The sequence below is a fragment of the Ranitomeya variabilis genome, chromosome 6 (genome assembly GCF_051348905.1).
Source record: "Ranitomeya variabilis isolate aRanVar5 chromosome 6, aRanVar5.hap1, whole genome shotgun sequence".
NCBI lineage: Eukaryota > Metazoa > Chordata > Amphibia > Anura > Dendrobatidae > Ranitomeya > Ranitomeya variabilis.
The window spans coordinates 40,152,201-40,178,660 of record NC_135237.1 but is presented as its reverse complement, the minus strand read 5'-3'; the positions used below and the strand labels follow the sequence as shown (position 1 = coordinate 40,178,660).

Below are 26,460 nucleotides of genomic sequence, written 5' to 3'. Positions count from 1 at the left end.
AACTGGAACAAAATGCAAAAACAAACAAGGACTAAAGTCCAACTTAGCTGGGAGTTGTCTAGCAGCAGGAACATGCACAGAAAGGCTTCTGATTACAATGTTGACCGGCATGGAAGTGACAGAGGAGCAAGGCTAAATAGCGACTCCCACATCCTGATGGAAACAGGTGAACAGAGAGGATGATGCACACCAGTTCAATTCCACCAGTGGCCACCGGGGGAGCCCAAAATCCAATTTCACAACAGCGAGGGCCACCAAAACAGCCTAGTGATGGCTTTACGCGTGACCGAGATTCCAGGATGCTCATACGGAGCCGAGTCATGGAACTCCCGAAGCACCCTTAATTGATACTGAACAGGCATAAAGAGCTTATTATCAGGTATGGATGAAGGAGCAAGAAATTGGGCCTCATGGATCTCTCGTTCCAATGCCGAGGACACCGCATCCACCACCACTTTGTGCTGCAGAATGGAGGAAGGAGGTTCAGGAGGTGATATTGGATCTAGGCTACGAGATTAAGCATCAGCCTTCACATTCTTGGACCCGGATCTGAAAGTAATAGAAAACTGAAATCAGGAAGAAAAAGTGACCACCTTGCCTGTCTCGGAGTTAAACGTTTGGCGGACTTGATGTAAGACAGGTTCTTGTGATCCGTAATAACAGTGATACGATGGACAGCCCCCTCCAAAAAATGCCTCCATTCTTCGAACGTCAATTTAATGGCCAATAGCTCCCGGTTACTCACATCATAATTCCTCTCAGCAGACAAAAAAATTTTCAAAAAGAAGGCACAGGGTCATAAGTTAGTCAACGTGGTGGGCCCCTGAGACAACACAGCCCCCACTCCCACATCCGAGGTGTCCACCTCTACAACAAATGATTTAGACAAATCAAGTTGAACCAATATAGGGGCAGTTGTAGGATGCTAGCAGGTGCATAGGATGCAATGACACACAGGAGGCAGAGCAAGGATTAACAGGTTATTTATACATAACAGTGATGGTATAAGCAGGGGGGTAACGGTTATGAATTTGCGGATGGGGGAAAGACAAATACAGGAGATAATGACAGGTTAACTTATCAGTCTCTGTGCGGTGGAGGAAGGTGGCTGGAAGATCCCTCGGCGGCGCCGCAGGCGGCGTGAGATGTCTCCGATCCGTTCTCGCAGATGGGAGATGCACTGTCTCCTTGCGATGACGAATCCTCTGGGTTCTTCAGCACATGATCTCCTGATCTGAGCACATGATGGGGTAGTGGTGATGGTCGGTGGCACAGTGGAAGAAGTAGAAAGTTCAGTAGGCAAGGCCGCAGTAGAAGCACACAGTCCAGCGGACACAGCCACAGGCATGGCCGGTCCTTAGCAGGCACTGCAAGGATGGGACTAAGCGGCGACTCCGCGGTGGTGAGCGGAGCCAAGGTATGAACTCTATCCTGGTAACTGCCCGGTGCGGATGTCTCTCTGGGCTGAGGGTAGAATGTGTCGCCATTCTTGCTAGCCGGGAATATAGGCACAGCTAGCTGGCGTGGGTCCGTCGAGAGGGAGTCAACCGTCTCACTGCTCACAAGCTCATTCGCCACCTTGTGTCCCATCTTCCAGCTCAGACTGCTATTTATGTCGGACCCGCCCCCATCAGTCAGGTGTCCTGAACTGCTCTGGTCAGAAATCTCTTCAGCCTGAAACAATGGTGACAGCCCCGACGGTTCCGGCCCAGACACGCAAGAGAGTCCGTTAGCTTGGCTCTCCTCCCTACACAGTCATGAAGCAGTTCTTCAAGGAAGAAAATGCTGCCACAGCTGGAGCTGACCAGTTTTTGAGATCAGCCCCCTTACGAGTTAAATCCGTGAGGGGTTTGACCACCTGAGAAAACCCCTTAATGAATTTTCTATAATAATTAGAGAAACGCAGAAGACCCTTAAGATCTCTGGGTTGCAGCCAATCCACAATAGCCTGTACCTTCCTAGGGTCCATGCGAAACCCCTCAGCAGACAAAATGACCCCAAGAAAGGAAAATTCTTGAGCAAAAAAATGAACACTTCTCTGGTTTAGCAAATAGTGAGTTCTCCCTAAGCCTCTGAAGAACCGCCCGGAGGTGGCCCATGTTTGTCAGAAGAATATATGAGGATGTCATCCAAATAAACTACCATGAAACGCCCAATAAAATCTGTGAAAACATGATTCATGAAATTCTGGAACATACTGGCACGTTAGACAGGCCAAAGGGCATAACCAAATTTTCAAACAAACCCTCAGAGGTGAGAAATGCAGTTTTCCACTCATCCCCCTCATGCATATGGATGAGATTATATGAGAAGCCTGGAAGCATGAACTATCACTGAAGCTGGCCAGCAGACTGCAGAGGACTGAAAAAGTCCAGCCAATATGAGGAAGAGGGGGTTAATCCCCGCATGACCAGTCCAGAGAGAGGGTAGCTGAAAACAAACTCCGGTCTGGATCATGACAATATCGTTATAAAATGTCAGCAGCTTACATTTGCTTTAAACATACAGTTGTGCTCAAAAGTTTACATACCCTGGGAGAATTTTTGCTTTCTTAGCCTTTTTTCAGAGAATATGAATGATAACACCAAAACTTTTCTCCACTCATGGTTAGTTGTTGGGTGAAGCCATTTATTGCCACACTACTGTGTTTTCTCTTTTTAAATCATAATGACAACCCAAAACATCCAAATGACCCTGATCGAAAGTTCACATACCCCATTTCTTAATACCGTGTATTGCCTGCTCTAACATCAATGACAGCTTGAAGTCTTTTGTGGTAGTTGTGGATGAGGTTCTTTATTTTCTCAAATGGTAAAGTTGCCCACTCTTCTTGGCAACAAGCCTCTAGTTCCTGTAAATTCCTTGGCAATGGTAGAGTTGGAAGGGACCTCAAGGGTCATCCTTCAGCACTTCAACCCCCTGTTCAATGTAGGACTCACTAAACCATCTCAGGCAGATGTTTGTCAAGCCTCTGTTGGAAGACTTCAATTGAAGGAGAACTCACCACATCTTGTGGCAGCCTGTTCCACTCATTGATCACCCTTGATAATTTGATATTGATAACGTTCAACTTAAATTTACTGAATATCAAATTAATTTATTAAAATATTTTTTTTTATTTTGATCTAACACTAAAGAGGTTGTCAATTACTTTAACATTGAGGACCTATCCTCAGGAAAATCATCAGTGTTTGATCGGAGGGATGCGACACCTGGCATTTCCACCATTCAGCTGTTCTCGGTGTCGGCCCGGAACTGCCACTCCGCCTGCTGTATAGTGGCCGTGGCCGGGTACTGCACATCAGTCCGTATTCAAATCAATAGGGGGCGATGTGCACTGCCCAGTTGCGGCTGCTATACAGTATACTGAGCTGCACAGCGCAGCTCCGTAGCTAAACAGTTACAGCAGTCAGCGAGAACAGCTGATAGGCGGAGATGCTAGGTGTCGCACCCCCACCGATCAGACACTGCTGACCTAGGATAGGCCCTCAATGTTAAAGTAGTGGAAAACCTCTTTAAACACTGAATTTCCATTAGGGCCTGGTCTTGCCTCTACACAGTTTGACACTATGTAATCAGTGCTTAAGATATGTAGATACAACACCCTAACGAGAAAAGGAATGGTAATACCCTTTTGCCAATTTATTCATCATTATTTTCAGGAGGAATAACAGAAGAACATCACAATACAGAGTGGTAGGAACAGATAATTTAGAATTGTTTCTTCATGGGGCTTTTTACTAAGATAGACGCTTTAGAAGAACCGTCAGGCCCATGTAAAGTTTGCCCCATCCTGGCTGTGGGTTTTAGAATGCTTCCGCTGCTTTTAGCTAGTGCAGCAGCTGTTTTGTACACTATAATTATGTGTTTTATTAGTTGTAGATTGTAAGCTCTCACGAGCAGGGTCGTCTTATTTTGATTTATTGCTGTATTGTTAACATTGTTACCTATGACTGTTGTGTTTGAAACTGTTAAACTGTAAAGCGCTGCGGAATATGTTGGCGCTATATAAATAAAGATTATTATTATTATTATTGTGTGTAATGCCATTTTGGCTTGTACTTTATTTTGCAGATATTTGATGGACCTACCACGCACTTTCACGTGATTGGCACGTATTGTGGAGTGACCCCTCCACCTTCACTCTTCTCCTCTGGTAGCACAGTGACAATACAATTCCTGAGTGACAACAGTATCAGCCAAAGGGGGTTTCTCCTGGAGTGGAGAGCAATCAATGTATCCCCGGGGCCAGTACCCGCCATAGCTCCAGGTATAAATCCTAGCTGCCTGTAAGGAATTAGGAAAATATAGATTTTTCAACAACTTTTATAGTAGTTTTAACAAAGCTATTGGGATTGGGGACGCCATTTCATTTTTCATCTCTAAAAGGTCTCCTGACAGGGCTGATTTGCTACGGCTGTTTATTCATTCTATCACAGGAGCATGTGGTGGAGCTTTACGGACCGGAGAAACACCATTATTCCTTTTCTCTCCTGGGTGGCCCAATATGTACGCACCAAGGATCGTATGTACCTGGGTGATCAGGTCTCCCCAATCCACGGTGGAGCTGAATCTCCTGTCAGTGGATATTGAAGCACACACCACTTGCAGTAGTGACAAGCTAGTCATCAGAGATGGTAAGAGATTATTCTATAAAGAATATAAAAAAGTGAGTGTCAACCATTTATCATCATATTTTTTGTGATTTTGTGCTTCACCCTTCTGAAGAAGAGATTCAATCTTCGAGACACCACTAGAAGGAGCACAGTCTGTATTAGGCTCCAGTGCTCCCTCTAGTGGTGACTGCGGACATCCAGAATGTTATCTATTAAATCTATGTCTATCTGTTATCATTATTGTTTTTGGTGGGCTGTTATATACTACGTGAGCTGTGTTATATGCTACATGGGCTGTTATAAACTACGTGGCTGTGTTATATGCTATGTGGGCTGTTATACACTCCGTGGGCTGTGCTATATACTACGTGGCTGTGCTATATACTCCGTGGGCTGTGCTATATACTACGTGGCTGTGCTATATACTCCGTGGGCTGTTATATACTACGTGGCTGTGCTATATACTCCTTGGGGTGTGCTATATACTCCGTGGGCTGTGCTATATACTACGTGGCTGTGCTATATACTACGTGGACTGTTATATACTACATGGCAGGCCGCGAACAATCAGCGACAGGCGCAGTCTGGCCGCGAATTGGCGTGGGATTTGAATCACGCTTCGCTAATTGGTCGCGGCCGGCCGAATCCTGTGTATTCAATGTATAATTCTAAAATCTTCATAAATAAACTACATACTTATTCTAGAATACCCGATGCGTTAGAATTGGGCTACCATCAAGTTGTTATTATATTGTATTATTTTTTTGTCATCAAGGAGACAACAACATTGCCCCCATACTTGCCACTATCTGCGGTCGAGAGATTCCTGGACCAATTCGATCATCTGGTGATGCTATGTTCTTGTACTTTGCTTCTGATGCAAGTGTTTCTGGAAGAGGGTTCAATGCGTCTTATCACAAAAGTAAGCTTTCTTTAATCTTATTCTGTACATTTTGGGTTGGTGACTGACTCTGCCCCCCTTGGTATTGATTGGAAAGAACTTGTTCAGCACTCCCCGCCCCTGAGGAGCTGTATTCATACAAGGGGTGAGGAGTTGGCAACGTGTTATAGTAGGAGGACCTCATCCTCCATAACAAGGGTCTCTAATTTGATCTTTACTATAGGGCCCCCTCCTAAAAAAAAAAGTCTAAAGTAGCAAAATTTTAAACCCTTCCCTTTCTGTACACCCACGAAGAAGTGGGTTTTCCTTTAATGTACTTTTTCCACTGATTCAGGTTGTGGTGGATATTTACATGCAAATAGGGGACTGATCATATCACAAAATTACCCCGAAAACTACATTCCCAATCAGAACTGCACGTGGCACGTCCTGGTCACCACTGGATTCACAATTGCCGTCCATTTTGAACAAACATTCGAAGTACTGAACAACGATGGCTCCTGCGGAGGTGGAGACTACTTGGAGGTACGTTAAAGGGAGACAGATTTATCTTTGTTGGATAAATCTTTTACATCTTTTGACTTTCTAGTCTAAGTTTACACATCCTACTAGTTTACTTTGTGCCAAAATTTATGAACATGGCGTTGCACGTTAGGTCACACCCATTTTACAACAAACCACACCCACTTTTTGCAAAGCCACACCTCCGTGCACAGAAAATGAACAATAGAAAGGTTATAAATGTGGTGGAAGATAGTTTTTGCTGCAAATTTGCAAATAACACACACTCAGTCGCTGTCAGCACCCACCGGCACCTTAAATGATGCCGTCGGCGTTCACCTATCTCAGAATCGCGCCTGTATTCAAAGTAGGAAAATGTAATAAATCAGAACACAACAGTGAATATAACCCTAATTGTGTACTTTATCAGATGAAAAATGGACCCGATGAGTCAGCCCCTCCACTTGGAAATGGAAAATTTTGTGGCAGGAACGCGCCGTCCACCATGCACACCTCCGACAATGAACTCTTTGTCCGATTCATCACAGACGCCAGTAATGAAGGGAAAGGGTTTAAATTCAGATATGAGGCAAAAAGTCTAGGTATGTGCTGATTTTATGCAGATGGTCTCCAGACTCTCACAAGTAAATATGACGTTCTCTGGTCGTTCTCCTGTGTATAGATCTTGCTGGTTATACACTCGTTATGGCGCCCCCTGCTGTTTTTGTGACTCCTTCTCAGAACGTCCACCTAATGTGTCCAGTGCGGGTGAGAAGGAGTTACCATAATACTAGTAGACAGATTCTTAGCGACTGCTCTTCACAGTAACAGGAATCAGTCCGCCGCCTGCGGGAAGGCGATACCATACAAGTGAGCTACTGAGCATGTGTGACCGCCGACACCGGACACATCAGGATGACGTTCTGAGAGGGAATTAAGAGAACACCAGAGGGCGCCCTAACAAGTGTGGAATGGCAGTATCAACACCATTTTTCATTATTTGGTTGTTATGTTTTGTAATCCAACATACACATTTAATACTTATTGACACTGTCCCTTAAACAAAGGTCAAATGGCAAAAAGGCTCATTTTCTAGTGGCTCTAGTGTGTCCCTCATGACTCCTTGTGGTGAACCAGCCATGAGCTGCACCTTATACTTGTTAGAGGGGTACTCCAATAACATATTCATAGTATAATGGAAAGTTAATAGTTTAAAAAAAAAACCTGTCAATTACTAACAACTGTCAAAATGCCTGCTTATCGTGCTGATTGACAGCTGCAGGGAATCGGCTGTCAATCAGCATGACATCAGACGTCACACCCCGCCAACAGAGCAGAGAGGAAAAAGAGCTGCTCTGTCGATGTGACGTCAGCGGAAATGCCGGCAGCACTGCTCAGTGACCACTCTGTGCCGGCAGAGATCGGTGCCTGGTGTAACTGGTTTTTAGAAGGAGATGCCACAATCTGACTATAGCGGTCAGTGGATGAGGAGGATAGGGACATTATATACTATATACCATATATGTCGTGATTACATTTTGTTTATGATTGTGCTTACTTCCAGCGTGTGGAGGAACCATTTATGTCACAGACTCCAATCCCAATGGTTTTGTTACATCACCAAATTATCCAAATCCTTATCCTCAAAATACAGACTGTGTGTGGACCATCATAGTACCGAATGGTGAAGCCGTGGAGATCCACTTCCAAGATGAATTTTACATTGAAACTTCTGACAAGTATTTTTACTTTCCTAATACTTTCTATGCATTTAAAGGGACTCTGTCACCTGAATTTGGAGGGAACAATTTTCAGCCATAGGGGCGGGGTTTTCGGGTGTTTGATTCACCCTTTCCTTACCCGCTGGCTGCATGCTGGCTGCAATATTGGATTGAAGTTCATTCTCTGTCCTCCATAGTACACGCCTGCGTAAGGCAAGATTGCATTGTGCAGGCATGTACTATGGAGGACAGAGAATGAACTTCAATCCAATATTGCAGCCAGCATGCAGCCAGCGGGTAAGGAAAGGGTGAATCAAACACCCGAAGACCCAGCCCCTATGGCTGAAAATTGTTCCCTCCAAATTCAGGTGACAGAGTCCCTTTAAAGAAAAAATGAAAGATATGGACATCTTCATGTAATTTCATTTTTTTTAATCCACAGTTCTGTTTCAGAGATATGGGTGTTTTGATTTGGTGCTAATTTCTATGATCTTTTACAAGAGGGTGTGGATCCTCTGGGGCGTGGCTCACAAGATCCTCTGGGGCGTGGCTTACAAGATCCTCTGGTTTGTGGCTCACAAGATCCTCTGGGGCGTATCTTTAGACTGCTCTGGATTATTACTCTGTGAGCCATGCCCCCTGGATGAACAGCATGACAATTTACACCCCAAAAAAGGCCAATATCTCTGGAACAGTATGGTGGATTTAAAAAAGTTAAAGAAAATCTCAATGAACCTATAGGCAGCATTATATCAACAGTAGTATTAATATCTGAAAAAGAGGAAGGTATCCATCTTTTTTTCTTCTTCTTATTTTTCTCTTTTTTCTATTCACTAGCTGCACAAGGGTAGGACATATTATAGGCCAAATCGCCACAAATATAACTAGAAAAACCAAAAGGAAAGAATGCGATCAAAGAGGCCAATATAATACAAAGTAACAAAACTTTTATTTATACAAATAATTTAGCAGGAATTAACAGTGGGTACTCACACAAAAACAAATGTGCTATCTAACAAAAAGAAAACGCGGGACATGGACTGATGGCGGCTTAGGTAATCATAATACATATATATCTGAAGTTGTATATCTAAATATAACAACCCTCATAGCAATAGATGATTATGGTGAGTCCAAGGAATCACTACGGTATTGAAAAACCGAAGATAGTATAGTACTGACATCAGAGGGAAAAGATTATCAATGATACAGCCGTTGGTAGTTCAAGAAACATATCATACCTTATGACCACCAGGATAATGAAATGAGGGAGCCGACCATACAGTCCACGTCACCCCGACGCGCGTTTCGGCAGAGCCTTCGTCAGGGGGCATAGCTTAAACTAATTGTGCACGTTTAAATAAGAACCCGGAACCTATCGGTGAATGACCGGAAGTGTTATCCCGTAACTATGGTAACGCGGTATTGTTAGAGGCAGGGAGATACCATCAATAATGCCGATAATGCGGCGAAATATATCTGATCCATAAGGATACACCACTTTTAAGGGGTCCTTCTTCCTGCAGCTCCAAGGGACAGCCATGGGGGCGGCCTTTGAGCCGGCCTATGCTGGTCTGTTCCTGGGGCTGTGGGAGAGGGACCTCTTCCTGTCGGATCGGGCCTCATCTATGGACCGCGTCCTCCTATGGACGCGGTACATAGATGATGTTTTCCTGATCTGGCAGGGTCCAGTTGATTTATTGCAACAATTCATGGAATCTCTAAATACGAATGACTGCAATATTAAACTTACATATCACTTTGACAGAGAGAGAGTAGAGTTTCTAGATGTTTTAGTCAAAAGGGATGTTAATGATGATATACACACAGACATTTATAGAAAACCTACATCGACAAATTCCTTGCTGCACGCCTCTTCAGCTCATCCAGCGCATGTAATTCGGTCGGTCCCTACTGGACAGTTTCTTCGCTTGCGAAGGATCTGTTCAAGTGGTGCCGACTTTGAAAGACAGGCTATTGATCTTAAATCGAGACTCTATGAGAGGGGTTATAGTCGCAGAATGGTTATGCTTACAATCGTGCTAGACATTCCTCTCGCCACGATCTACTGTACAAATCTAACTTTAAAATACAAACTGACACGGTGCGATTTGTTACTGGGTGCATTCTTTCCTTTTGGTTTTTCTGGATTTAAAAAAGTAAATAAATAAATGAATAAAGAGAGAAGCAGCGGGAACAAAATAAGAACAAAAACTGGACACTACCAGGGAAACTAATGAAGCTTCCCTGATGAAGCTCAGCTGTCACATTACTCTGGAGTCATGGATATTCCCATTTTTAGTACATTTTTACATCATGTTTTGGCTTCTAATACAAAACACATTTTCTTAGTTGCAGCAGCAGTTACCTGGAATTAAGAGATGGTGCGGATTCTGCCAGTAGGGTCCTTGCAAAACTGTGTGGGAACACATTACCCGTCACCTATAAATCCTTGGGCAAGGCTATGTACGTGAGGTTTAGAACAGATGGGAGCACACCCCGTGCAGGATTCAATGCCCAGTACTCCATAGGTAAGCTGCTGGACCACCATAATCTACCATCTGCTGCAAAGGGGAGAGGCTCCTGCTGCAGTCAGCTGTCTTACAGCCAGACACAGGAAAGTGAGGATGAGCTGGAGGAGGACATGACTGATCTTCTGCGACACACAGAGATGAGTTCTAATTGTAATATCACATAGTTTGGCCCATTAATTCGGTCACTAGATACTTTATTTTCTTCAATTTGATTTTCTTTGATAATATTTGCACTTTATGTGTCTGCAGCTACTTGTGGAGGAGCACACTATGGGCAGAGCGGCATCATCCAGAGTCCTGGTTACCCAACTCAGAGTTACCCAGACGCCTCCTCCTGTGAATGGTTCCTCAATGGTCCTACAGGACATTACTTGATCATCAGATTTCAGTCTCTGGATCTTCAGAATTCATCAAATTGCTTAAGTGACTTTGTAGAAATCCGTGAATATGACGCATCTGGTGAGTTCACTCGTACGTCACATCATATAGTAGGGCTGGATTACCTAGGTGCGGTGAGGCCCAGAAGTGTGGAGGGACTGGGCATCTGTCCCCTAATGAACTGCTAGATCTTATAGTGCAAGGGTCGGCAACCTGCAGCACTCCAGCTGTGGTGGAACTACAACTCGCAGCATGCTCTGATAAGCTACCTGACTGTCTGCAGCTGTCATGGAATGCTGGGACCTGCAGTTTCTCAAGAGCTGAAGCGACCCTTGTTCTAGGTATGTACAAAATAAAAGCATATGTGTGGCGCCTCTGGGGTCCACTTGCCGCAGAGGTATTGCACCTCACCCAGAGGTGTGGTATCCCACTCTCAGGTAAGGAGGGAGCACCACCCAGGACTCTAACAGTCACATCCAACACACACCAGTTCAGTCCCTTAGGGAGGAAGGCTTCATCCCAGGCTGGATAGAAAAGGGTGTTGGGGAGTGGGTGGGGAAGGTAGAGTAGGGGAGGAGCTTACAAGGCAGTTAGAACAGTCTAGAAGGCAGAGAGGGAGTCTGAGAGGAGAAGTGGAGCTGAGCAGACGTGAGGGTCTGCAGCTCCTGATAGACAGAACAGAAAAGTGTGAGAGAGACATAAAGAAGCTCCCAGAAGGACAGAAGGGGCCCTAGGGGCATGGGAAGTGCAGAAGCCACTTGTGGGGCCTGCATCCAGACATGGAGAGACCAAGTCACATTTAGGGGACCGGCCCCAACTTAGTGGAATGCTTCAAGTTCAGCTAAGAAACCGGAGGCTGTGGCTTTTGCAAGATGCACAGCCACATCCACCCATACTTCGCCAAAAAGGCAGCCATATAGAATCCAGTGGACTCAGAGAACGTCGCCAGGTTCGTGACTGCTGGCTTGGGACACTGGGGGTAAGGCGCTGGGCAGGAGAAGTGGAGGCCAGTATTGCGAGATGGCCAGAGAAAGGCATATGAAAGGAGTCCTGGAAAGGTGCATCCCAATCTACCTGTGAGTTTGCTGGGCCACTGACCTGAAGGACACAGCACCAGGCTGGCGTTTGTGGACTGGAGAACTGTGAGTAAGGTGGAAACTGCACCTTATTGTATCCTTGCGTTATTCCTACAACACCTGCCCGACCTACCACAACCATCATCATCTCATCACTTCTACATACAGTTGCACTGGGGTCTAGTTCTACCTGTGGAGAGCTGTACGAACTCTGCTGCATCACCAACGGCCCCAGCGGACAATGAAGCAGCATCGGCTAACACCTTTATTGCCGGGTACCACAGGTGGTGTCACGAACAATCTCCCATAAACTTTATTTCCCCTTTATTTCACCTATAATTGGACGCCCAGGGCCACGGACCGGGTCACTGCTGCCGTGACCACATCCCCTTTAAGAACTGTCCGACCTGGCCCGAGCACCCCATGGTCCTAGAGGGTGCCCCATATGCAAGTTTTGCTTTACTTTCATGTCCTGGTAGTTTGCTACAATGTTTTAGTGCAAATAAAATGTGTCAGCCTGGTGTCAATGTTTTTCGACAATAGACTGGACATACTTAAACCCCTCTATAAGAGTTATTAGGTCTTTTTTTTTTGTAGACACTGTTTGCATTCAGTGGCAGCAAGCACAAAGATTATTACTAGAAACTAGAAAACCTCCTTAAAGGGGCAGTCACATAAAGGACATTGACTAGGTCTAGGTCTTAAAGCTTCATCACCAACAAAGGCTTTTGTACGAAGTATTGAATACATTTCAGTAAGCGTGTTCAATACTTTTTCCAGTGTAATTTCTCATTAGTACACATAATTTATGGACTTCTATGGATGATTTCTTTGCCTGTGTGGATTGGGCAGGTTGTTACCGACATCTGGTGAGAATTTAATGTCAATAGCACCTTTAGAAACAGATTTAGGCCGGTTTCACACGTCAGTGGCTCCGGTACGTGAGGTGACAGTTTCCTCACGTACCGGAGACACTGACACATGTAGACCCATAAAAATCAATGCATCTGTTCAGATGTCATTGATTTTTTGTGGACCGTGTCTCCGTGTGCCAAACACGGAGACATGTCAGTGTTCGTGGGAGCGCACGTATTACACGGACCCAATAGAGTCAATGGGTCCGTGTAAAACACGGACCTCACACGGACATTCTCCATCTGGGGTCCGTGTGCGTGCAGGAGACAACGCTACAGTAAGCGCTGTCCCCCCCACATGGTGCTGAAGCCGCGATTCATATCCTCTCTGCAGCAGCGTTTGCTGCAGAGAAAATATGAATAATAGTGTTTAAAATAAAGATCTATGTGTCCGCCGCCCCCCCACCCCCTGTGCGCCCCCCCGCTGGTCAGAAAATACTTACCCGGGTCCCCCGTCGGCTGTCGCTCCTTCCTGGTCTGGCCGCGGCTTACTGTATGCGGTCACGTGGGGCCGATCATTTACAATCATGAATAGTCGGCTCCGCCCCTATGGGAGGTGGAGCCAGATATTCATGACTGTAAATGATCGGCCCCACGTGACCGCATACACTAGAAGCCGCGGCCAGACCAGGAAGGAGCGACAGCCGACGGAGGACCCGGGTAAGTATTTTCTGACCAGCGGGGGGGCGCACAGGGGGTGGGGGGGCGGCGGACACATAGATCTTTATTTTAAACACTATTATTCATATTTTCTCTGCAGCAAACGCTGCTGCAGGGAACATATGAATCACGGCTTCAGCATGATGCAGAGTGGGTACCACACGCTCCGTGTGGTACCCACTCGCCATACGGGCGGCACACGTGTGCCGCACGTATGGCCTCCGTGAGTTCCCAGGCACACGGACACGGATAACTCCGGTACCGATTTAGAATTATCTGGACGTGTGGGACAGCCCTTACTTAGAAAATGATGACTTGTTCAATACTTATTTCTCCCTCTGTATCTCCACGTAGTGTGTGCCAGTGTCAGACCCCTTTGTTTATCTCCAGAAAGTGAGCCCATGCCAGGCCCCACTAGTGCTGCATCAATAATTAAAATGTCACATTGCATTTTCTAGACATTTCCATCCGTGTTAAATCATCATTGTGTCTAGTTGATGAGAACTTCATGCAAATACAATATTCGGATTTTAGGTGCAATTTTAGCCCCTTATTGGCTCTTGTACATAATCCTTTCCACTATAAAAAGTAAATAAAAATATTTTTTTTTCCTTTACTTATATAGGTAAACTATTAGGAAAGTTTTGCAATAACACAATGCCAGGAGAGGTGAGGACCTCCGACAGCTTCGCCTACGTGAAATTTGTCAGTGATGGATCTGTGAATGCCAAGGGCTTCCGCCTGCACTATGAAGCCAGTGTGGAAGGTGAGACACTCAGGGCAGTATAACTCCGTAATCTCGGGTAATCCCTGGCGGGATGCTTCAGCCGTCACTCAAAAACAGGGAATAGGGGTTGTGAGCAGCACTTAGTTAGGGAATGTCCAGCGGGCACTTGTGGGAGAGTCAATCACCAGATTATAATTCCACTTGCTGCTATTAAAACCCTACACAAAGGTAAAGTTCTACATCTCTACAGCTCTTCTATCTAAGGCTGTCGGCTATCACACAGCATCAAGCTACCGGCAGATTCCGTTATACGGAATGTGTCATCAGAAAATATCCTATTGTTTAATCAGGTTTTATGTTAAATATATATTTTTTTACTTTTTGATATTTTTTTTTCAAGTTTGTATCTAAATAAAAAAATGGTCATTTTGCCATTTTCACTCTGGACACTAGGTCAATTACTAAACTCACACTTCCTATTCTTTACAGATGAATTTCAAGAAGTCTCATTATCATCACAGACAGGATTACAGTTATCAAAAACACCTGATAATACCTCTATATACAGTAGATAACACAGGATCCACCATTCACAATAGGTGATGTCACAGCTCACCTCCTCCTCCTGTACAATGACTGATAACACCTCTATACACAGTAGATAACACAGGATCCACCATTCACAATAGGTGATGTCACAGCTCACCTCCTCCTCCTGTACAATGACTGATAACACCTCTATATACAGTAGATAACACAGCATCCACCATTCACAATAGGTGATGTCACAGCTCACCTCCTCCTCCTGTATAATGACTGGTAGTGATAACACCTCTATATACAGTAGATAACACAGGATCCACCATTCACAATAGGTGATGTCACAGCTCACCTCCTCCTCCTCCTCCTCCTGTACAATGACTGATAATCCCTCTATGTAGAGTAGATAATGCAGAATCCACCATTCACAATAGGTGATATCACAGCTCACCTCCTCCTCCTGTACAATGACTGATTACACCTCTATATACAGTAGATAACACAGGATCCACCATTCACAATAGGAGATGTCACAGCTCACCTCCTCCTCCTGTACAATGACTGATAACACCTCTATATACAGTAGATAACACAGGATCCACCATTCACAATAGGAGATGTCACAGCTCACCTCCTCCTCCTGTACAATGACTGAAAACACCTCTATATACAGTAGATAACACAGGATCCACCATTCACAATAGGTGATGTCACAGCTCACCTCCTCCTCCTGTACAATGACTGATAACACCTCTATATGCAGTAGATAACACAGGATCCACCATTCACATTAGGTGATGTCACAGCTTACCTCCTCCTCCTGTACAATGGCTGATAACACCTCTATATACAGTAGATAACACAGGATCCACCATTCACATTAGGTGATGTCACAGCTTACCTCCTCCTCCTGTACAATGACTGATAACACATCTATATACAGTAGATAACACAGATCCACCATTCACAATAGGTGATGTCACAGCTCACCTCCTCCTTCTGTACAATGACTGATAACACCTCTATATACAGTAGATAACACAGGATCCACCATTCACAATAGGTGATGTCACAGCTCACCTCCTCCTCCTGTACAATGACTGATAACACCTCTATACACAGTAGATAACACAGGATCCACCATTCACATTAGGTGATGTCACAGCTTACCTCCTCCTCCTGTACAATGACTGATAACACATCTACATGCAGTAGATAACACAGATCCACCATTCACAATAGGTGATGACACAGCTCACCTCCTCCTTCTGTACAATGACTGATAACACCTCTATATACAGTAGATAACACAGGATCCACCATTCACAATAGGTGATGTCACAGCTCACCTCCTCCTGTACAATGACTGATAACACCTCTATATACAGTACATAACACAGGATCCATCATTCACAATAGGTGATGTCACAGCTCACCTCCTCCTCCTGTACAATGACTGATAACACCTCTACATACAGTAGATAACACAGAATCCACCATTCACAATAGGTAATGTCACAGCTCACCTCCTCCTCCTCCTGTACAATGACTGATAACACCTCTATATACAGTACATAACACAGGATCCACCATTCACAATAGGTGATGTCACAGCTCACCTCCTCCTCCTGTACAATGACTGATAACTGTTATGACCCCAATGGCAGGGGGTCTCAAAGACAAATAGCGAAGTCTGCAAACATAAAACCCAGCTCATAGGGCAGTGGTAACTGGGCTGACCATATACCTGAACCTAGCACACAAATAACAGCAGCCGGGGAACGTACCTACGTTGATTCTAGACGTCTCGCGCCAGCCGGAGAACTAACTAACCCTAGCAGGGAAAAGAAAGACCTTTCTTGCCTCCAGAGGAAATACCCCAAAAAGTTGGATACAAGCCCCCAACAAATAATAACGGTGAGGTAAGAAGAAAAGACAAACGCAAGAAATGAACTAGGTTTTTAGCAAAGAGAGGCCCACTAACTAATAGCAGAATATAGGAAGATGACTTATATGGTCAGCAAAAACCCTCACAAAAACTCCACGCGGAATATTCAAGAACCCCCGAACTGTTGTGGATTCTGTTTGTGGGCTCCCTCTGGTGGTTACTGCTGGTACTGGGTGACTTTGGTGGGTTGCGGCCTTTGGTTTCCACCTGTCCATCAGAGGCTGGGTGTTTCCTATTTTACCTGGCCTTTCTGTCATTCCCTTGCCGGCTATCAATGTATTCAGATGTGCTCTGTTTGGTTCCTGCCTACCTGCTCCCAGATCTTTCAGGATAAGCTAAGTGCTGATTTTCAGTTGTTTGGTTTTTTGTCCAGCTTGCTTATTATGTCTCTATGCTAGCTGGTAGCTCTAGTGGACTGAGGTTCTCCCCATGTGCCATGAGTTGGCACATGGGTTCTTGTAATCTCAGGATGGTTTTTTGATTAGGGTTTTTTGCTGACCGCTCAGTCCCCTTTTGTATCGTTCTGCTTTCTAGTTTACAGCGGGCCTCAATTTGCTAAATCTATATATATCATCTCTATGTGTGTGCCTTCCTCTCATTTCACCGTCAATACATGTGAGGGGGCAACTATATCTTTTGGGGTTCATTCCTCTGGAGGCAAGTGAAGTCTTTATTTTCTCTGCAGTACTAGTTAGCTCTTAGGCTGGTGCGTGGCGTCTAGAACCAACGTAGGCACGCTCCCTGGCTATCTCTAGTTGCGTTTGTCAGGCGTAGGGCAGCGGTCAGCCCAGGTTCCATCACCCTAGAGCTCGTCCGTTATTTATTTGTACTTTGCTTGTCCTGTGCTATCCCTAGCCATTGGGGATTCATGACAGTATAGCCGGCCCACAAAGTGTTAATTGTTTGGGCTGAAGCAGGAGAAATAGAAGTGTTTAAGGGAAAAAATTTTTTTTTCCCTTCAGAGTTTTGCTGCCTAGCCCTTAATTGCTGTCTAGCTGCTTCTTACCTCCTCTTAACCCTTGAATGGCTCTGATCTTAGCTGTTTAACATGGATGTCCAGAGTTTGGCTTCCAGCCTGAGTAATCTCGCGGCAAAATTTCAAAACATACAGGATTTTGTTGTTCACACTCCCATGTCTGAACCTAGAATTCCTATTCCAGAGTTCTTCTCTGGAGATAGATCTACCTTCCTGAATTTCAGGAACAATTGTAAATTGTTTCTTTCTTTAAAATCTCGCTCCTCTGGAGACCCTGCTCAACAGGTCAGGATTGTAATATCTTTCCTGCGGGGCGACCCTCAGAATTGGGCATTTGCATTGGCACCAGGGGATCCTGCATTGCTCAGTGTGGATGCGTTTTTTCTGGCATTGGGATTGCTCTATGAGGAACCCAACCTGGAGATTCAGGCTGAAAAGGCTTTATTAGCCCTCTCTCAGGGGCATGATGAAGCGGAAATATATTGTCAAAAATTTCGGAAATGGTCGGTGCTTACTCAGTGGAATGAGTGCGCCCTGGCTGCAAACTTCAGAAATGGTCTTTCTGAGGCCATTAAGGATATTATGGTGGGGTTCCCTACGCCTACAGGTCTGAATGAGTCTATGGCTATGGCCATTCAGATTGATCGGCGTTTGCGGGAGCGCAAACCTGTGCACCAGTTGGCGGTGTCTTCTGAACAGGCACCTGAGACTATGCAATGTGATAGAATTCAGTCCAGAAGTGAACGGCAAAGTTATAGGCGGAAAAATGGATTGTGTTTTTATTGTGGTGATTCAGCTCATGCTCATGTTATATCAGCATGCTCTAAACGCACAAGAAAGCTTGATAAATCTTTTGCCATTGGTACTCTGCAGCCTAAGTTCATTTTGTCTGTGACTCTGATTTTTTCACTGTCTTCCATTTCCGTTGATGCCTATGTGGATTCGGGCGCCGCCCTGAGTCTTATGGATTGGTCATTTGCTAAACGCTGCGGTTTTAGTCTGGAGCCTCTGGAAGTCCCTATTCCTCTGAAGGGAATTGACTCTACACCATTGGCTATGAATAAACCGCAGTATTGGACACAAGTGACCATGCGCATGACTCCCATTCATCAGGAGGTGATTCGCTTCCTTGTACTGTATAATTTACATGATGTACTAGTGCTGGGTCTGCCATGGTTACAAACTCATAATCCTGTCCTGGACTGGAAAACAATGTCTGTGTTAAGCTGGGGATGTCAGGGGGTTCATGATGATGCACCTCCGATTTCTATCGCTTCATCTACTCCTTCTGAGATCCCTGAGTTTTTGTCTGACTATAGGGATGTTTTTGAGGAGCCTAAGCTCAATTCGCTCCCTCCTCATAGAGATTGTGACTGTGCTATAGAATTGATTCCTGGCAGTAAGTTCCCTAAGGGTCGTTTATTTAATCTGTCACTGCCAGAGCATACTGCTATGCGGAATTATATTAAGGAGTCCTTGGAAAAGGGACATATTCGTCCATCTTCGTCCCCTCTGGGAGCAGGTTTTTTTTTCGTGGCAAAAAAAGATGGTTCCCTGAGGCCTTGTATAGATTATCGCCTTCTGAATAAGATTACAGTCAAATATCAGTATCCATTGCCATTATTGACTGACTTGTTTGCTCGCATTAAGGGGGCTAGGTGGTTCACCAAGATAGATCTTCGCGGTGCGTATAATCTGGTGCGGATAAAACAAGGTGATGAGTGGAAAACCGCATTTAATACGCCTGAGGGCCATTTTGAGTATTTGGTAATGCCTTTTGGACTCTCCAATGCTCCGTCAGTCTTTCAGTCCTTTATGCACAATATTTTCCGTGAATATCTGGATAAGTTTATGATTGTGTATTTGGATGATATTTTGGTGTTTTCTGATGACTGGGAGTCTCATGTTCTACAGGTCAGGAAGGTGTTTCAGGTTCTGCGGGCCAATTCTCTGTTTGTGAAGGGCTCAAAGTGTCTCTTCGGAGTCCAGAAGATTTCTTTTTTGGGGTACATTTTTTCTCCTTCTACTATTGAGATGGATCCCGTTAAGGTTCAGGCAATTTGTGACTGGACACAACCTACATCTGTTAAGAGCCTACAGAAGTTCTTGGGGTTTGCTAATTTTTATCGTCGGTTCATTGCAAATTTTTCCAGTATTGTTAAACCTTTGACTGATTTAACTAAAAAGGGTGCTGATGTTGCTAATTGGTCTCCTGCGGCTGTGGGGGCCTTTCAGGAACTTAAGCGCCGGTTTTCTTCTGCTCCTGTGTTGTGTCAACCAGATGTTTCACTTCCTTTTCAGGTTGAGGTTGATGCTTCCGAGATTGGAGCGGGGGCGGTTTTGTCACAGAGAAGTTCTGATGGCTCGGTGATGAAGCCATGTGCATTCTTCTCTAGAAAATTCTCGCCCGCCGAGCGCAATTATGATGTGGGTAATCGGGAGCTTTTGGCCATGAAGTGGGCATTTGAGGAGTGGCGTCATTGGCTTGAGGGTGCTAAACATCGTGTGGTGGTCTTGACTGATCACAAGAATCTCATTTACCTTGAGTCTGCCAGGCGTTTGAATCCTAGACAGGCTCGTTGGTCGTTGTTTTTTTCTCGTTTCAATTTTGTGGTTTCATACCTGCCAGGTTCAAAGAATGTGAAGGCAGATGCTCTTTCCAGGAGTTTTGTGCCTGACTCTCCTGGAGACTCTGGGCCTACTGGTATCCTTAGGGATGGGGTAATATTGTCCGCCGTATCCCCAGACTTGCGACGTGCATTGCAGGAGTTTCAGGTTGATAAACCGGATCGTTGTCCACCAGAAAGACTGTTTGTTCCGGATGATTGGACCAGTAGAGTCATCTCCGAGGTCCATTCTTCTGTGTTGGCTGGTCATCCTGGAATATTTGGTACTAGAGACTTGGTGGCCAGGTCTTTTTGGTGGCCTTCCTTGTCTAGGGATGTGCGTACCTTTGTGCAGTCTTGTGAAGTGTGTGCTCGAGCTAAGCCTTGCTGTTCTCGGGCCAGTGGGTTGTTGTTATCCTTGCCCATCCCGAAGAGGCCTTGGACGCACATTTCCATGGATTTTATTTCTGATCTCCCGGGTTCACAGAAAATGTCCGTTATCTGGGTTGTGTGTGACCGCTTTTCTAAGATGGTTCATTTGGTGCCCTTGCCTAAGTTGCCTTCCTCCTCTGAGTTGGTCCCTTTATTTTTTCAGAACGTGGTTCGTTTGCATGGGATTCCGGAGAATATCGTTTCTGACAGGGGATCCCAGTTTGTGTCTAGATTTTGGCGGACGTTTTGTGCCAAGATGGGCATTGATTTGTCTTTCTCGTCTGCATTCCATCCTCAGACGAATGGCCAGACGGAGCGAACTAATCAGACCTTGGAAACTTATTTGAGGTGTTTTGTTTCTGCTGACCAAGATGACTGGGTTCCTTTTTTGCCACTGGCCGAATTTGCTCTTAATAATCGGGCTAGTTCTGCCACGTTGGTCTCTCCTTTTTTTTGTAATTCGGGGTTTCATCCTCGTTTTTCCTCTGGTCAGGTGGAGTCTTCGGATTGTCCTGGAGTGGACATGGTGGTGGACAGGCTACATCAGATTTGGAATCAGGTGGTGGACAATTTGAAGTTATCTCAGGAGAAGACTCAGCAGTTTGCTAATCGCCGTTGCCGCGTGGGTCCCCGACTTCTTGTTGGGGATTTGGTGTGGTTGTCTTCTCGTTTTGTCCCTATGAAGGTCTCTTCTCCTAAGTTCAAGCCTCGGTTCATCGGTCCTTATAGGATCTCGGAGATTCTTAACCCTGTATCTTTTCGTTTGGATCTCCCAGCATCGTTTGCTATTCATAATGTGTTCCATCGGTCGTTGTTGCGGAGGTATGAGGTGCCCGTTGTTCCTTCGGTTGAGCCTCCTGCTCCGGTGCTGGTGGAGGGAGAATTGGAGTATGTTGTTGAGAAGATCTTGGATTCTCGTGTTTCCAGACGCAAACTCCAGTATTTGGTTAAGTGGAAGGGTTATGGTCAGGAGGATAATTCCTGGGTGGTCGCCTCCGATGTTCATGCGACTGATTTGGTCCGCGCCTTCCATAGAGCTCACCCTGATCGCCCTGGGGGTTCTCGTGAGGGTTCGGTGACCCCTCCTCAAGGGGGGGGTACTGTTGTGGATTCTGTTTGTGGGCTCCCTCTGGTGGTTACTGCTGGTACTGGGTGACTTTGGTGGGTTGCGGCCTTTGGTTTCCACCTGTCCATCAGAGGCTGGGTGTTTCCTATTTTACCTGGCCTTTCTGTCATTCCCTTGCCGGCTATCAATGTATTCAGATGTGCTCTGTTTGGTTCCTGCCTACCTGCTCCCAGATCTTTCAGGATAAGCTAAGTGCTGATTTTCAGTTGTTTGGTTTTTTGTCCAGCTTGCTTATTATGTCTCTATGCTAGCTGGTAGCTCTAGTGGACTGAGGTTCTCCCCATGTGCCATGAGTTGGCACATGGGTTCTTGTAATCTCAGGATGGTTTTTTGATTAGGGATTTTTGCTGACCGCTCAGTCCCCTTTTGTATCGTTCTGCTTTCTAGTTTACAGCGGGCCTCAATTTGCTAAATCTATATATATCATCTCTATGTGTGTGCCTTCCTCTCATTTCACCGTCAATACATGTGAGGGGGCAACTATATCTTTTGGGGTTCATTCCTCTGGAGGCAAGTGAGGTCTTTATTTTCTCTGCAGTACTAGTTAGCTCTTAGGCTGGTGCGTGGCGTCTAGAAACAACGTAGGCACGCTCCCTGGCTATCTCTAGTTGCGTTTGTCAGGCGTAGGGCAGCGGTCAGCCCAGGTTCCATCACCCTAGAGCTCGTCCGTTATTTATTTGTACTTTGCTTGTCCTGTGCTATCCCTAGCCATTGGGGATTCATGACACCGAACCGTCTAACGGCACGGGGGGAGAACATCCGCCCCCTAGAGCTTCCAGCAGTATCAGGAATCACATTTAGTACAAGCTGGACAAAAATAAGAGCACAGTAAATAACCAAAAACAAGAAAGCAGGACTTAGCTTAATTTTGCAAAGAACCAGGACCAGCAGAAAGGAGCAAACAGAAGGATCTGATTACAACGATGCCAGGCACCAGACTGAAAATCCAGGAAGTTCAAATAGCGACACCCCTGGACTAACGAGGCCAGGTGGGTACCAAGCAAGGGAAGGAATATCAAAGTGTCATATTACTAGTGACCACAAGAGGGAGCCAAAAAGTCTAATTCACAACAGTACCCCCCCCTTAAGGAGGGGTCACCGAACCCTCACCAAGACCACCAGGGCGATCAGGATGAGCAGCGTGAAAGGCACGAACCAAATCGGCCGCATGCACATCAGAGGCGACCACCCAGGAATTATCCTCCTGACCATAGCCCTTCCACTTGACCAGATACTGAAGCCTCCGCCTGGAGAGACGAGAATCCAAGATCTTTTCCACCACGTACTCCAACTCGCCCCCAACCAACACCGGAGCAGGAGGCTCAACAGAAGGAACCACAGGCACAACGTACCGCCGCAACAAAGACCTATGGAACACGTTGTGAATGGCAAACGACACAGGAAGTTCCAAGCGAAAGGACACTGGATTAAGGATTTCCAAAATCTTATAAGGACCGATGAAGCGAGGCTTAAATTTAGGAGAGGAGACCTTCATAGGAACAAACCGAGAAGACAGCCACACCAAATCCCCAACACGAAGTCGGGGACCCACACCGCGGCGGCGGTTGGCAAAACGCTGAGCCTTCTCCTGTGACAACTTCAAGTTGTCCACCACATGATCCCAAATCCGCTGCAACCTATCCACCACAGAATCCACCCCAGGACAGTCAGACGGCTCCACATGTCCCGAGGAAAAACGAGGATGGAAACCAGAGTTGCAGAAAAATGGCGAAACCAAGGTAGCGGAACTAGCCCGATTATTAAGGGCAAACTCAGCCAACGGCAAGAAGGTCACCCAATCATCCTGATCTGCAGAAACAAAACATCTCAAATAAGCCTCTAGAGTCTGATTTGTTCGCTCAGTTTGGCCATTAGTCTGAGGATGAAAGGCAGATGAAAACGACAAATCAATGCCCATCTTAGCACAAAAGGATCGCCAGAACCTGGAAACAAACTGGGATCCTCTGTCAGACACGATATTCTCAGGAATGCCGTGCAAACGAACCACATTCTGAAAGAATAACGGAACCAGATCAGAAGAGGAAGGCAGCTTAGGCAAGGGCACCAAATGGACCATCTTGGAAAAGCGATCACATACCACCCAGATGACAGACATGCCCCGAGACACTGGAAGATCCGAAATGAAATCCATGGAAATGTGTGTCCAAGGCCTCTTCGGGACAGGCAAGGGCAAAAGCAACCCGCTGGCACGAGAACAGCAAGGCTTAGCCCGAGCACAAGTCCCACAGGACTGCACAAATGACCGCACATCCCGTGACAAGGAAGGCCACCAAAAGGACCTAGCCACCAAATCTCTGGTGCCAAAAATACCCGGATGCCCTGACAACACCGAGGAGTGAACCTCGGAAATTACTCTACTGGTCCATTTATCAGGAACAAACAGTCTGTCAGGTGGACAAGAGTCAGGTCTACCAGCCTGAAATCTCTGCAACACACGTCGCAAATCCGGAGAAATGGCCGACAAGATTACTCCCTCTTTAAGAATACCAACTGGCTCTGAGGCTCCAGGAGAGTCAGGCACAAAGCTCCTAGAAAGAGCATCAGCCTTAACATTCTTTGAACCAGGCAGGTACGAGACCACGAAGTCAAAACGGGAGAAAAACAATGACCAACGGGCCTGTCTAGGATTCAGGCGTTTAGCAGACTCGAGATACATCAGATTTTTGTGATCAGTCAAAACCACCACACGATGCTTAGCACCCTCGAGCCAATGACGCCACTCCTCAAATGCCCACTTCATGGCCAACAACTCCCGATTGCCAACATCATAATTCCGCTCAGCAGGCGAAAATTTCCTAGAAAAAAAAGCACATGGTCTCATTACTTAGCAACCAGGGCTTCTCTGCGACAAACCGGCCCCTGCACCGATCTCAGAAGCATCCACTTCAACCTGAAAGGGAAGCGAGACATCAGGCTGACACAAAACAGGTGCCGAAGTAAACCGGCGCTTCAGCTCCTGAAAAGCCTCCACGGCTGCAGGAGCCCAGTTAGCAACATCAGAACCTTTCTTGGTCATATCCGTCAAAGGTTTAACAACGCTAGAAAAATTAGCGATAAAACGACGGTAGAAGTTAGCAAAACCCAAGAACTTCTGAAGACTCTTAACCGACGTGGGCTGAGTCCAATCATGAATAGCTCGGACCTTGACTGGGTCCATCTCCACAGCAGAAGGGGAGAAGATAAAACCCAAAAAGGAAACCTTCTGCACTCCAAAGAGACACTTTGAGCCCTTAATAAACAAAGCATTCTCATGCAAAACCTGAAACACCATCCTGACCTGCCTTACATGGGAGTCCCAATCATCAGAAAAAAACAGAATATCATCCAGATAAACAATCATAAATTTATCCAGATACTTCCGGAAGATGTCATGCATAAAGGACTGAAACACTGAAGGAGCATTAGAGAGCCCAAAAGGCATCACCAAGTACTCAAAATGACCTTCGGGGGTATTAAATGCAGTTTTCCATTCATCTCCCTGCTTAATGCGCACAAGGTTGTACGCACCACGAATGTCTATCTTGGTGAACCACTTGGCACCCTTAATCCGGGCAAACAAGTCCGACAACAGAGGCAAAGGATACTGAAATTTAACAGTGATTTTATTCAGAAGTCGATAGTCTATACAAGGTCTCAAAGATCCGTCCTTCTTGGCCACAAAGAAAAATCCCGCACCAAGAGGGGAAGAGGATGGACGAATATGTCCCTTCTCCAGAGACTCCTTAATATACGAACGCATTGCGGTATGCTCAGGTACAGACAGATTAAATAATCTTCCCTTAGGAAACTTACTACCTGGAATCAAATCTATAGCGCAGTCACAGTCCCTATGAGGAGGAAGAGCACTGGACCTGGACTCGCTGAATACATCCTGATAATCAGACAAATACTCAGGAACATCCGAAGGAGTAGAGGAAGCAATAGACACCGGCGGGGAATCGCAATGAATTCCCTGACAGCCCCAACTTGACACAGACATTGCCTTCCAATCCAAAACTGGATTGTGAGTTTGTAACCATGGTAGACCCAAAACGACCAAATCATGCATTTTATGCAAAACAAGAAAACGAATCACCTCTCGATGTTCAGGAGACATGCACATGGTCACCTGTGTCCAAAACTGCAGCTTATTTTCCGCCAATGGCGTAGCATCAATACCTCTCAGAGGAATATGATTAACCAAAGGCTCCAGAACAAAACCACAGCGCTTGGCAAACGACAAGTCCATAAGACTCAGGGCAGCACCTGAATCCACAAACGCCATAACAGGATAGGAAGACAATGAGCAAATTAAAGTCACAGACAAAATAAATTTAGGTTGCAAATTACCAATGGCGACCGGACTAACAACCTTTGTTAGGCGTTTAGAGCATGCTGATATAACATGTGTAGAATCACCACAGTAAAAACACAACCCATTCTGACGTCTATGATTTTTCCATTCGATTCTAGTCTAAATTCTATCACATTGCATTAAATCAGGTGTCTGTTCAGACAACACCACCAGAGGATTAGCGACTTTGCGCTCCCGTAAACGCCGGTCAATTTGAATAGCCAACGCCATGGAATCATTCAGACTTGTAGGAACGGAGAAACCCACCATCACATTCTTAATGGCTTCAGAAAGGCCATTTCTGAAATTTGCGGCCAGAGCACACTCATTCCACTGAGTAAGCACGGACCATTTCCGAAATTTTTGGCAATAAACTTCAGCTTCATCCTGGCCCTGAGAGATAGCCAGCAAGGCCTTTTCTGCCTGAATTTCAAGATTAGGCTCCTCGTA

General features: G+C 45.6%; 1 protein-coding gene across 1 annotated transcript in view; it reads left to right on the top strand.

Moving 5' to 3' along the window:
* The window catches only part of CUBN (cubilin), a 247,056-nt gene that overhangs the window by 189,160 nt on the left and 31,436 nt on the right, over window positions 1–26,460 (top strand). Inside the window, exons 39-47 of the mRNA XM_077268299.1 lie at window positions 4,075–4,270; window positions 4,440–4,637; window positions 5,392–5,538; window positions 5,852–6,042; window positions 6,449–6,620; window positions 7,583–7,757; window positions 10,092–10,270; window positions 10,523–10,732; window positions 13,927–14,067. Coding sequence (XP_077124414.1) covers window positions 4,075–4,270; window positions 4,440–4,637; window positions 5,392–5,538; window positions 5,852–6,042; window positions 6,449–6,620; window positions 7,583–7,757; window positions 10,092–10,270; window positions 10,523–10,732; window positions 13,927–14,067 — 1,609 coding nt within the window. The remainder of the gene's footprint in view (window positions 1–4,074; window positions 4,271–4,439; window positions 4,638–5,391; window positions 5,539–5,851; window positions 6,043–6,448; window positions 6,621–7,582; window positions 7,758–10,091; window positions 10,271–10,522; window positions 10,733–13,926; window positions 14,068–26,460) is intronic.